The following is a 13,786-nucleotide window of genomic DNA, read 5'->3' on the forward strand; positions in this document are numbered from 1 at the left end:
CATGTAAAATGTGCAATTCCTCAAGACCTCTGGTTTTAAGTGAGCTTGAATTTGAATAAGAGCATAAGAAGAGCCTGGCTTGTTCCAGACCAGAGACCCATTTAGTCCAGTGTCCTTACAATTGCAAACCAGGCATCCATTATGGGAAGTCTGTGAAAGCAGAACCTTTCTCTCCCCTCTTGTGATTCCCAGAAACTGGTATTCAGAGGCATACTGCCTCCCAAAATGGAGGTAGAACATAGCCATTGTGGATAGTTTGTCTAATCTGGTACGCCTCTCCTGGTATGCCCCGCAGAGGACCTTAAGGTCCACAAATAACAACACTTTGGAGGTCCCAAGCCGCAAGGTGGTTAGATTGGTCTCAACTAGGGCCAGGGCCTTTTCAGTACTAGCCCCGAATTGGTGGGACGCTCTGTCACAAGAAACTAGGGCCCTGCGGGGCCTGACATCTTTCTGCAGGGCCTGCAAGGCGGAGCTGTTCTTCCTGGCCTTTGGTTTGGACTCAGTCTGACCCTTATGTTTCCCTCCCCTCATGGTGGTATAAATAAAAATAATAAAAATAATAATTATGATGATGAAGATGATGATTATCCTGTTTTAAAGCCACCCAACATATAGGTTGGTGGCTTCTACTGCATCTTGGATGCATGGAGAGGGGAAGGAAAAATAAGAGTATTGGAAGGCTGAGAACCTAAGAAAAGCCCTGCTGGATCAGACAAATGGTCCATTTAGTCCAGCATCCTATTCTCACACTTAGCCAACCAGATGCCCTATGGGAAGCCCAAAAGCAGGACCTGAATGTAACAGTAACTCACCCCATTCATGGTTACCAGCAACTAGCATTCAGAGACAGACTACCTTCAACACTGGAAGTAGAACATAGGGAAGGGGCTGTAGCTCACTGATAAATATCTGCTTTGCATGCAGAAGGTTGCAGGTTCAGTCCCTGGCATCTCCATGTAGGGCTAGGAGAAATCATTTGCCTTGACCCTGGAGAGCTGCTGCCAGTCAGCATAAGCAAGAATGGGCTAGATGGACCGAAGGATCTGACGGTGTAAAGGAGCTGCCTGTGTTGCTAGCACAGCCACCATGACTAGGTGTGCAACTGAGTCTTTTCCTCCCTCTGGGTCTCCCTTCTTTCCCCTCAGGTAGGATTCTCCTGAAGGAAGTCCAGCTTACGTCAGCTCACCCAGGCCTCTCTCAGCCTGCCCTGTGGGTCGAAGAATGTATATGCCCGCAAGGATACGTTGGCCAGTTCTGTGAGTCCTGCGCTCCTGGCTTCAAGAGGGAGGTGCCATTCGGTGGCCCCTTGGTCAGTTGTGTTCCCTGCTCTTGCAACCAACATGGCAGCTGTGATCCTGACACAGGTCAGTCCTCTCTCTCTCTTTCTGTCTCTGCCATCCTGTTTGGTATAGTGGTTAGAGTGTCAGACAAGGACCTGGGAGACCAGGGTTCAAATAACCACTCAGCCATGAAGCTCGCTAGGTGTGATTTTGGGTTGATCACAGTCTCTCAGCCTAAACTATCTCACAAGGTTGTGGTGGGGATTAAATGAGAAGTGGGGGGAACCATGTGCACCAACTTAAGCTCTTTGGAGAAAAAGGTGTGATAGAAATGCAATGAATAAATAAATAAGAATCAATAATTTCTCACATTTGTATTACTTAGTTCAGTTTATGAATTGTTTCTGATAAAATATCCCAAAAGCAATTGAAGAGTAAATGAATTTTCACGATGACTTCTTTTTATTGCAAACTGATGTGGAAATGTGGTGAGCTGAACTTAAGAATGGAAAAATTAGAAAAATTTGCAGATTCACCTACCCCTAGTCCCCATACTGCAAGAATATCATTTAAAAGTACCGTATTTTTCGCCCCATAGGGCGCACCTACTATTTTTGGGGGGGGGGGGGAAATAAAGAAAAAAAATTTGTTTCTCTCCCAGGCGCGGGGGAAGCCCAAGGTTCCCTCGACCCCATCCCCCAGAACAGGCTGCTCTCCGCAAGCCGTGGGAGCCCTCCCACGGCTTGCGGAGAGCTACCCGAAGCCCGGGCGTGACTGCTCAGCGCGCCCAGGCTTCGGGATAGAAGCAGCTCTGCGCAAGCCGTGGGAGGGCTCCCGCGGCATGCGCTGAGCTACTCGAAGCCTGGGCGCAACTACTCAGCACGCCCGGGCTTCGGGATAGAAGCAGCTCTGCACAAGCCGTGGGAGGGCTCCCGCGGCTTGCGCAGAGCTACCCGAAGCCCGGGCATGACTGCTCAGCGTGCCCGGGCTTCGGGATAGAGGCAGCTCTGCGCAAGCCGTGGGAGGGATCCCGCGGCTTGCGCAGAGCTACCCGAAGCCCGGGCGCGACTACTCAGCGCGCCCAGGCTTCGGGATGCAGGCAGCTCTCCGCAAGCCGTGGGAGCCCGGTGGGAACTCTCGCGGGCTCCCAAGGCTTGCGGATAGCTTCCTGAAGCCTGCATTCACCCCATAGGACGCACACACATTTCCCCTTCATTTTTGGAGGGGAAAAAGGGCTTCGGGGTAGAGGCAGCTCTGCGCAAGCCGTGGGAGGGCTCCCGCAGCATGCGCAGAGCTACCCAAAGCCCGGGCGCGACTACTCAGCACGCCCGGGCTTCAGGATAGAAGCAGCTCTGCACAAGCCGTGGGAGGGCTCCCGCTGCTTGCACAGAGCTACCTGAAGCCCGGGCGCGACTGCTCAGCGCGCCCAGGCTTCGGGATGCAGGCAGCTCTCCGCAAGCCGTGGGAGGCCGCTGGGAACTCTCGCGGGCTTCCAAGGCTTGCGGATAGCTTCCTGAAGCCTGCATTCACCCCATAGGACGCACACACATTTCCCCTTCATTTTTGGAGGGGAAAAAGGGCTTCGGGATAGAGGCAGCTCTGCGCAAGCCGTGGGAAGGCTCCCGCAGCATGCGCAGAGCTACCCGAAGCCCGGGCGCAACTACTCAGCACGCCCGGGCTTCGGGATAGAAGCAGCTCTGCACAAGCCGTTGGAGGGCTCCCACGGCTTGCGCAGAGCTACCTGAAGCCCGGGCGTGACTGCTCAGCGCACCCAGGCTTCGGGATGCAGACAGCTCTCCGCAAGCCGTGGGAGCCCGGTGGGAACTCTCGCGGGCTCCCAAGGCTTCCGGAAAGCTTCCTGAAGCCTGCATTCACCCCATAGGATGCACACACATTTCCCCTTCATTTTTGGAGGGAAAAGGTGCGTCCTATAGAGCGAAAAATACGGTACTCCCAGGATTTCTCCAGTACAGTCATACCTCGGGTTGAATGTGCTTCAAGTTGAGTGCGTTCGGGTTGTGCTGCGCAGCAACCCGGAAGTAACGGAGCACGTTACTTCCAGGTTTCGTCGCTCACGCATGCGCAGGCACTCAAAATGACATCATGTGCATGCGCGGAAGCGGTGAAACGTGACTTGCGCACGCGTAGACTCGCCGTCGCGCCATTGTGTCTTATGTTCCATTCAGGATGCGAACGGGGCTCCGGAACGGATCCCATTCGCATCCTGAGGTACAGCTGTACAAACTTAACATGGACAGTAACATTCAGACTGAAAGGAAAATATCACTGGACATGTCCACACAGTGACCAAGTTAACCCAATCCAGGTATGGCTGTTGTGTGTGATTCTACAAACCACACACACATGTGCTTAGAGGCTGCCAGCATCTGGCTCGTGCTCTGTTACTGCAACATATGGGCTGCTTCATGGGACATGACTGAGATGCACAAAGGCTTGTATTGCTCCTTTTTATAAAAAAAATAATAGGAAAATTCTTAACAAGTTCCTTTGTTTTACCAAATGGAAACAGCACAACGCTTTGCTGTCTTCTCCCACCCCCGCCTTTTTTTTACTGAGGAATTCCACTGCGTCTGGTCTCCTCCTTTCTGGTTCCACACAATCCTTGGATGCAATTCCAGGGCTTTGATCTTGCAGCTCTAATTTCCTTCAATCAAGCTGTGCGTCCGTCAGATAGGCTCTTCCCAGTCATTTGATTTCTTCCAGCCCTGCCACATCAACCCTCTTCTTCCTTGCCCCCATTTGCCCGGCTCTGTTTGCAACTCCGTTTCCCAGAGCAAACTCCAAGCTAGCCAACACAGCCTTGTTCCCATCTTGTGTTGCTTGCTATACTGGTTAGATGGACCTTTGCAGGAAATTGTGAACTGAGCGTGTTCAGTAGGTGTAGAACACGAGTGAATGGTGGGTGGTGGTGTAAATGAAATGGATTATCTTGGTAGAGAACATAGGTGACTGAACCCCTGAATAGAAGCTCCTAGACACGTTGGGAAATCCTGCTGCAAAACAGGAGCGGAAATTGCCGCAATGTGCTTGTTCATCAAAGTTCAGAAATTAAAACCAAGCAAGCAAATATGAGCAGTGTTGTTTCCATAAATGCTACAAAAATAATTATGTGATTGTATGCATTGCTTTTAACATTTCCTTCCACTAAAATCAAGTAAAATATTTATTGTTACAGTCAGCAACTAGCATCAAGGAAACAAAATAAAAATCACATAAGACACATTATCCAAATGCGTTATCATGTAAATCAATCACATAACTAATCTTGTTTGTTTCAGTTGTAGTGGCTAGTGAAGTGAATGAAATAGGCTCTAGTGGAACTTGAACTGTGGGGAAATGGAAACAGCACTGATTTCAGTGAATGGTGGATGGGATGGAAACTGCTACCTCCTTACATCCCTAAGAGGACTTCATGCTGCAACATTTTCTTGCAGCTCCTGCTACTATAAATGATAGCTACTGCTGATCCAAAAACTTTACTGTTTTTGTGGCAGTTCCCCTACAGTATTTGCCATCACTTGGAACCTTTTCTTATGGCTTACCAAATTTCAAAAATTAATAATGGCAATTGTGTTTACAGTTGTGACATATCACTCCTAACCACATGCAAAAGTGTGTTGCTCTACACTCTTTTCTTCTTCCAATTCTCTTTTGATTTCGTATTGGAAACAGCTTCTCTGTCTACCTGGAGCGATCTCTAAGAAAGGGCATTTTGAATCTACAGACACGGCCCTTCATAATCAGAGGTTCTCTGGCTATGCTCTATTTGAAGTTTAAGACCTTTGCAAGTCACCTGCATCCCATTTTGAAGCTTGCATTTATTTCTTTATGCTGTCTCCACTTTTTATGGGCTAAAACTGCTGATGGTTAACAGAAAACCAAGCAGCATGGAAATGATGAGCCGGTGTGATTTATTGGTGGTTGAAACTATTTAAGCAGGCTTACTAGCAAGAGGCATCCTTTCTCCAGTTCCAGGAAGCTGTTTTCTTGTGTAATGCCCATTCATGTCAATGGAGCTTATTCAACAGAAATACCTGATGGTTTATGTGCAGATAAAACAGGGGTGAGAAATCTAGGACCTGGGGCCCAAATGCAGCCCTCCAAACCTTTTTGTTTGGGCTAGGGCTGGGTGATACCAGACCCTCCAAGTGTCCCTATTTTCCAGGGATGTCCCTGATTTTGAGAAGCCATCCCTGTTTCTGATTTGATCCCAGAATATCCCACTTTTCCTTAGGATGTCTCTATTTTCATTGAAGAAATGTTGGAGGTGATGGAGTTATCTGAAGGCAATCTTTTTTAATTTTAATTTTAATTATGTTGGAAGCTGCCCAGAGTGGCTGGGGCAACCCAGTAAGATGTGTGTGGGGGGGGGTATAAATAGTAAAATCATTATGGAATGGGAAGTCCTTATTTTCATCAGAGAAATGTTGGAGGGTATGTGATACATTGTCCAAAACTGGTTTGACATGGCACAAACTATGATGTGTGCATGTCCCAGGGTTGCCAAATCCAGAAACAAAAGTTGTTGAGCTTTTTTTTTTAAAGGAAATTCACCAAAATCTAAACTTTCTGACATGGGTTGCAGTACGTCAGGGTTTCAAAAAATTTCGTCTCTACCCTGATTCAAACAGCAGTGTTCTGTTTGCTCTGCAGGGGGCAGAGAAGCACAAGAGCATGTATCAAAGAAAGCAGCCTATCAAGGACCTTTCCTCAGTAACTTACGTAGACACCATGAGTTTCTTGTTTAAAGTGCCAGCACCAGGCTAGGAGGTAGTTGAAGGAAACCTCATGATACTTGAACTTTGCTGGGACTGTCACAAGAGCAGGAAGCCCTTTCTGCCTTGCCTCCCGAAAGCCCCCCATGCTTTTGAGCCCTCAGCCAGGGCTAACTTGGCAGCCACTAGTAATCTCGTAGAAAAATAAGCTGGAGTTATTTAATTCTGAGTTTTAAAAATAAAAATAAACCTTGCCCTGTCGTTTAAGCCCCTTTCTCCCCTTTCCCCTTCTGTGTAGGGTTGCCATATTTCAAGAAGTGAAAATCTAGACACAAAAGCTGACTTAGCTTGCTGTACATCCAGATTTCCCCTGACATTTCAGCGATTTCCTGTATGTTCAGGAAAATCTGGAAGTACGACAACCCTATGCTGGTGTGTCTGTGTCTCCATTGTGTCTGTTTGGGAACATTCTTTTATCTTATTTTTTGATATCTATGCTGCTAATTACTTCTACAGCTTTTATCTTAGAGAAAAGGTGATAATCGAAAAAGCAACTGTGCTGTAAAATAGCAGTTGTAACAATATGTTAAAGGTCAGTACGATTTTGTAAGTTTTAGACCCATAAGTAGTAGTGGTTGCCAGTACATTATGCTGTTCACATCTACACAATTCCATCCTTATTTCAGACATCTTGTAATATTGGTATATTGTGATGTTAACTGGCAACATATCACAATATTGAAAACTAGACATCACCCTGCCCTAGTCTGGACCTTGGAGCTCTCTGCAGAGGGTGGCACAGAGCCCTGGCACCGCCTCCCCAAAACTGGAAGTTGAGTAAGCACTTGCCTAGCGTTGGGGGAAAAAGAAGGGCTTTAGGACCCTGCCAGAGTTCAGGAGCTTCCTTCCTAGAGCCAGAGCAGTGCCGGCAATTTTGAAGCAGCACAAAATTGTGAAGGTCCATAACTGGAGAAGAGATATATTTGGGGGCTCCAAATATTGGCTTCAGAAGATTACCAAAGTCCATTCATTTTATCTGTCTTTGTGAGAGTGTTGCAAGGGCTCTGGAATAGGAGTAAACCTTATGTGATCACAACTTTGTTCAGGTGTTTTTGGGTGGGTGGGGAATAAATATTTATTTTCCCACACACCTCCTGACGCCAGAGTTATACTGGGACACTTGCAAGAGCAGGAAGCCCTTTCTGCCTCACCTCTCGAAAGCCCCCCATGTTGCTGAGGCTTGCTTGGCAGCTGCTGCTAATACAAGAAAAAGAATAAACTGGGATTATTTATTTCTGAGTTTAAAATAATTGAAATAAACATAGCCTTGTTGTTTAAGCCTCTTTCCTCCCTTCTCCCCTTCTGTGTGTGCTGGTGTGTCTGAATCTCCCTCATGTCTGTTAGGGAACATTCTGCCACCTTAGATTTGATAATTTATGCTACTACCCGGTAGTTACTTCTACAACTTTGATTTTAGGAAAGGGTGCTAATTTTGAAATTATCTGTACTGTAAAATAACCGGCATAACAATAGCTTATAGGTAAATTTTTGACCCCTTAGTAGTAGGAGTTGCAAAATACATCACCCCATTTGTCTCTACATAGTTCCATCCTTATTTCAGACATGGTCTTATATATTGGTATATCGTGACATATCACAATGTTGAAAACCAGACATCGCCCAGCCCTCATCGCAGCTGTTTTTCTTTTTGACCTATGATTATGTGTGATGTTCATTTTAGTCTGTCAATCTCCTTGGCTATTCAGATAGCAGAATCTCATATATGATATAATATGTTGCATGTAAGACCTGCTTTTGTTGTAAGGTATGTTTCTCCAGAGGTACTTAATGCTGTTTCGAGACCATTATTCCTATTCTCGTTGTTGTTTTTTTTACATAGTACTATGCTATTTCATCCAAAAATACTTGTGAAGATCCACTTGATGGCGCCAAATATTGCCCATGCAGAGGATGCCATTTTAAGAGTGATTACAAAGTGCATCCATTTTGTGTGGCTTTTGGAAGGGCGGCGCTAGAGCTCTGGGTGATGCCTCCCTGGCACCGCCTTCCCAAAGCCGGAAATCTAGTACTTGATTGCCCATCTTTGGGAAAGAGATAAGGGCTCTAGGACCCTGCCAGAGCTTGAATATTCCTTTCCAGAGCCAGACATCACCCAGCCCTAGTTGCAGCACTTTTCCTTTCTGACCTATGTTTATGTAGGATGCTTATTTTAGTCTGTTAATCTCTATGCATTTTCAAGTAGCGGAATGTCATATATGCCATAATACATTGCATGCAGGACCTGCTTTGGTTGTAGGGTATATTCCTCCTGAGGTACTTAAAAGTGTTTCTAGTCCATTATTCCTGTTCTCCTTTTTACATAGTTCTATGCTATTTTAGTCATTCAGAAATCTGATGTGCTGCAAAATTGACAAGCTCCACTTGGGGGCGCCAAAAAGCTGCTGTCATTTTAGGAAAGATTACAAAGTGCATCAGTGTTGTGTGGCCTTGGGAGGGTGGCACTAGGGCTCTGGAGGCAGCCCTGGCAATGCCTTCCTGAAGCCGGAAGTCTAGTAAGTGCTTGCCCACACAAAAGTGAGAAGATGCATGTTTGAGAAGATCCATTTGGGGGCGCCTATACTAGCCTCCCAGAGGTCTCCATTTTAGGGAAGATTACAAAGTGCATCCATTTTGTGTGGCTGTTGGAGGGCGGCACAAAGCCCTGGCACCGCCTTCCAAAAGCCAGAAGTTTAGTAAGTGCTTGCCCAGTTTTAGGAACAAGGAAGGGCTCTAGGAAGATGCCAGAGCCTGTTTTCCTGCACAGGGTGTCACACCAAGGTGGCACAATATTGTACCTGCACAGGGCACCCAGCCTAGATGGCACAAAATCTGAGGCTCTTGCAAGAGCACAAAGCCCTTTCTGCCTCCCTTGCCAAAAGCCTGGCAGGTTGCTGTTGCTCACATGGCAGCCTCCACTATTGTGATAGAAAAATAAACGGGGGTTATTTAATTGTGAGTTTAAACCTCTTTCCTCTCTTTGCCTCCCCCCCATCTGTGTCTATCTCATCTCTGTTAGGGAACATTCTCTCATCTTATCTTTGACATCTGTGCTGCTGATTTCTTCCACAGATTTTATTTTAGAGAAAAGGTGCAGATTTAAGAAATATTGGTAATATGAAATCACAGTTGTAATAATTTCTTAAGCGTAAGTAAAAATAAATACGTTTTAGACCCCTAACTAGAGTTGCCGGCACGTAACTCTGTTTGTTCTATATATCTCCGTTCATATTTCAGATACGGACATGGTGCTGTATCGGTATATATATCGTGATGACATATCACAATGTTGAAAAACAAGACATCGCTCAGCCCTCCCTGCAAAATTGAGAAGATCCTCTTGGGGGCGCCAAATTGGCCGCCATTTTAGGAAAGATTAAGAAGTGGGTCCATTTTGTGTGGCTGTTGGAAGAGGGCGGCGCTTGAGGTGCTTCCAAGGGCCTGGCACCACCATATTGAAGCCGGAAGCCTATTAAGGGCTTGCCCACACAAAGGTGGGAAGATGCATACTTGAGAATATCCACTTGGGGTGGCAAAGCTTCCCATAGACTGCAGCCATTTTAGGAAAGATTACAAAGTGCATCCATTTTGTGTGGCTGTTGGAATGTGATGCTAGGGCTCTTGGAGGCTGCTGCAGCCCTGGCACTGCCTTCCTGAAGCTGGAAGTCTAGTAACTGCTTGCCCAGTTTTGGGAAGCAGGGAAGGGCTCTAGGGTGCTGCCAGAGCCCTCCAGTTTTCTTCCCAGAGCCAAATCGGAGCCTGCAGTTTTTAAGCAAGAGTCACCCTGCCTAGGTGGCACAAAATTTGGGGCTGTTGCATGAGCAGGAAGCCTTTTCTGCCTCCCCTCCCCAAAGCCTGGCATGTTACTGTGGCTCGCTTGGCAGCCTCCACTACTCTGGTAGAAAAATAAACTGGGGTTATTTAATGCTGAGTTTAAAACAATAAAAATAATTCTTGCCCTATTTAAGCCTCTTTCTTCCTTTTGTCCGTCCCCCCCAATCTGTGTCTCCCTCATCTCTGTTAGGGAGCTTTCTCTCACCTTACCTTTGACATCTAAGCTGATAATTTTTTCTACAGCGTTTATTTTAGAGACAATGTATAATTTTAGAAATTATTGGTAATATAAAATCACAGTTGTAACAATTTCTTAAGCGTAAGTTAAAATGAATAAGTTGTAGACCCCTAACTAATATGAGTTGCCGGCACATAACCCTGTTCGTCTCTACATATCTCCATTCATATTTCAGACACAGACATGGTGCTGTATCGGTATATATTGCGATGACATATCACAATGTTGAAAAGCAAGATATCGCTCAGCCCTCCTTGCAAAATTGAGAAGATCCTCTTGGGGGCGCCAAATTGGCCGCCATTTTAGGAAAGATTAAGAACTGGGTCCATTTTGTGTGGCTGTTGGAAGAGGGCGGTGCTTGAGGTGCTTCCAAGGGCCTGGCACTGCCATATTGAAGCCAAAAGCCTAGTAAGGGCTTGCCCACACAAAGGTGAGAAGATCCACTTGGGGGCGCCAAATCCTAGCTTCCCACAGGCAGCAGCCATATTAGGAAAGATTACAAGGTGCATCCATTTTGTGTGGCTGTTGGGAGGGCGGTGCTAGGGGTGCTTCCAAAGGCCTGGCACCACCATACTGAAGCCAGAAGCCGATTAAGGGCTTGCCCACACAAAGGTGAGAAGATGCATTCTTGAGAAGATCCACTTGGGGGCGCCAAATCCTAGCTTCCCACAGGCAGCAGCCATATTAGGAAAGATTACAAGGTGCATCCATTTTGTGTGGCTGTTGGAGGGCGGTGCTAGGGGTGCTTCCAAGGGCCTGGCACCGCCATATTGAAGCCGGAAGCCGATTAAGGGCTTGCCCACACAAAGGTGAGAAGATGCATTCTTGAGAAGATCCACTTGGGGGCGCCAAATCCTAGCTTCCCACAGGCAGCAGCCATATTAGGAAAGATTACAAGGTGCATCCATTTTGTGTGGCTTTTGGGAGGGCGGTGCTAGGGGTGCTTCCAAAGGCCTGGCACCACCATACCGAAGCCGGAAACCTATTAAGGGCTTGCCCACACAAAGGTGAGAAGATGCATTCTTGAGAAGATCCACTTGGGGGCACCAAAGCTTCCCATAGACCGCAGCCATTTTAGGAAAGATTACAAAGTGCATCCATTTTGTGTGGCTGTTGGAGGGCGGTGCTAGAGCCCTGGCACCGCCTCCCGAAAGTGGAAAGTCCAGTAAGTGCTTGCCTAGCTGTGGGAAGGAGGGAAGGGCTCTAGGGTGCTGCCAGAGCCCTGGAGTTCCCTTCCAAGAGCCAGAGCAGTATGAGCAGTTTTCTGCACACGGTGCCCAGCTGAGGTGGCACAAAATTTTAAGGATCCTTTTTAACTGCCCTTGGAAGGGCAACACAAGGACTCTGGGAAACTGCCAGAGCCTGAACAGAACCTTCCCACAGCTGAGTAAAACAAATGCGATTGCAGCTTTGCTGTAGTGCAGAGCTTTCCAAACTGTGTGTCGCAATGCGTGTGTCCTGCCACCCAAACACTCGCCCCCCTTTTTCCTGGGGGGTGGAAAGGGATTCATTTAACCTGCAGTTTGCTAGGAAAACTGAATTACTGTGTCTCGAAATGATGTATGTCTAAAAGTGAGTCCCAGGCATGAAAACTTTGGAAAGCTCTGCTTGTGTGTGTGTGTTTGTGCGTGCGTGTGCGTGTGCACGTGCTCTATTTATTTACTTCCCTAAACGGGGGTTATTTCAAAAAATAAACCTTGCTCTGTTTTTTAAGCCTCATTCCTCCCTTGTCCCCTTCCTTCTGTGTGTCTCCCTTATGTCTGTTGGGAAATGTTCTCCCACTTTGATATCTAGGCTACTGATTGCCTGCACAGGTTTGATTGTAGAGAAAAGGAGCAAATTTTAAAATTATCTCCGCCAAAAAATAACGGTTGTAACAATATGTTAAAGGTAAGTACGAATTTATAAAATTTAGACCCCCTAGGTAATAGCCGTTCCCAGAATATTATCCCGTTCGTTTGCTTCTACATAGTTTTATCCTTATTTTATACATTGTGTTACATCCGTATATTGCGATCTTTAGCTGGTGACATATCACGATGTTGAAATCGCCCAGCCTTCATTGCAATATTAAGAAGTTCCACTTGGGGCCGCCAAATATTGGGCTGCCAGAGGCTGCCATTTTAGGAAAGATTACAAAGTGCATCCATTTTGTGTGGCTTTTGGAAGAGGGCGGTGCTAAGGCTGGGATGCTTCCAAAGGCCTGGCACTGCCATACTGAAGCCGAAAGCCTAGTAAGGGCTTGCCCACACAAAGGTGAGAAGATGCATTCTTGAGAAGATCCACTTGGGGGCGCCAAATCCTAGCTTCCCACAGGCAGCAGCCATATTAGGAAAGATTACAAGGTGCATCCATTTTGTGTGGCTGTTGGAGGGCGGTGCTAGGGGTGCTTCCAAGGGCCTGGCACCGCCATATTGAAGCCGTAAGCCTAGTAAGGGCTTGCCCACACAAAGGTGAGAAGATGCATTCTTGAGAAGATCCACTTGGGGGCGCCAAATCCTAGCTTCCCACAGGCAGCAGCCATATTAGGAAAGATTACAAGGTGCATCCATTTTGTGTGGCTGTTGGAGGGCGGTGCTAGGGGTGCTTCCAAGGGCCTGGCACCGCCATATTGAAGCCGGAAGCCTATTAAGGGCTTGCCCACACAAAGGTGAGAAGATGCATTCTTGAGAAGATCCACTTGGGGGCGCCAAATCCTAGCTTCCCACAGGCAGCAGCCATATTAGGAAAGTTTACTAGGTGCATCCATTTTGTGTGGCTTTTGGGAGGGCGGTGCTAGGGGTGCTTCCAAAGGCCTGGCACCACCATACTGAAGCCGGAAACCTATTAAGGGCTTGCCTACACAAAGGTGAGAAGATGCATTCTTGAGAAGATCCACTTGGGGGCGCCAAATACTATCCTAGCTTCCCACAGGCCGCAGCCATTTTAGGAAAGATTACAAAGTGCATCCATTTTGTGTGGCTTTTGGGAGGGCGGTGCTAGAGCCCTGGCACCACCTTCCAAAAGCCTGAAGTCTGGTAAGTGCTTGCCCAGGTTTGGGAAAGAGAGAAGGGCTCTGGGACCTTGCCAGAGCCTGGTTTTCCTGTGCAGGGTGCCATGCAAGGTGGTACAAAATTGGAAAAATCCATAATTGAGACAATCTAATTGGAGGGGGCAGCACATTTTGGCTTTGAAAGAAGTTAGTCATCCCCTTCCATGTTCCTGACGCTTGCTTTTCTAGTAGAAGAATAAACTAGGATTATTTATTGCTGATTTAAAATTAATATTAAAAAACCTTCCTTTGTTGTTGAAGCCTGTTTCCTCCTCTCTCCCCTTCTGTGTATGCTGGTGTGTCTTTTATTTTAGACCAAAGGTGATAATTTTAAAAATATTGGTGTATCACGATGTTTAGCTGGTGACATATCACGATGTTGACATCGCCCAGCCCTCGTTGCAGCCCTTTTCCTTTCTGACCTACTGGATGCTCATTTCAGTCTGTCAATATCTGTGCCTTTTCAAGTAGCAGAACCTCATATAGGATATAATACATTGCACGTAGGACCTGCTTTAGTTGTAGGGTATATTCATCCTGAGATACTTGAAAGTGTTTCCAACCCATTACTATTCCTGTTCTGCTTTTTAGATAGTGCTATGCTATT

At 46.8% G+C, this 13,786-nt stretch overlaps 1 protein-coding gene across 4 annotated transcripts in view; it reads left to right on the forward strand.

Annotated features, from left to right (window-relative positions):
- The window catches only part of LAMC3 (laminin subunit gamma 3), a 71,654-nt gene that overhangs the window by 32,457 nt on the left and 25,411 nt on the right, over positions 1–13,786 (forward strand). For all 4 annotated transcript variants that reach the window (XM_053374920.1, XM_053374922.1, XM_053374923.1 and 1 more), the window contains one exon: positions 1,149–1,367. In XM_053374920.1, the coding sequence (XP_053230895.1) occupies positions 1,149–1,367 (219 nt within the window). The remainder of the gene's footprint in view (positions 1–1,148; positions 1,368–13,786) is intronic.

This window comes from Podarcis raffonei, chromosome Z (assembly GCF_027172205.1).
Source record: "Podarcis raffonei isolate rPodRaf1 chromosome Z, rPodRaf1.pri, whole genome shotgun sequence".
Lineage (NCBI taxonomy): Eukaryota > Metazoa > Chordata > Lepidosauria > Squamata > Lacertidae > Podarcis > Podarcis raffonei.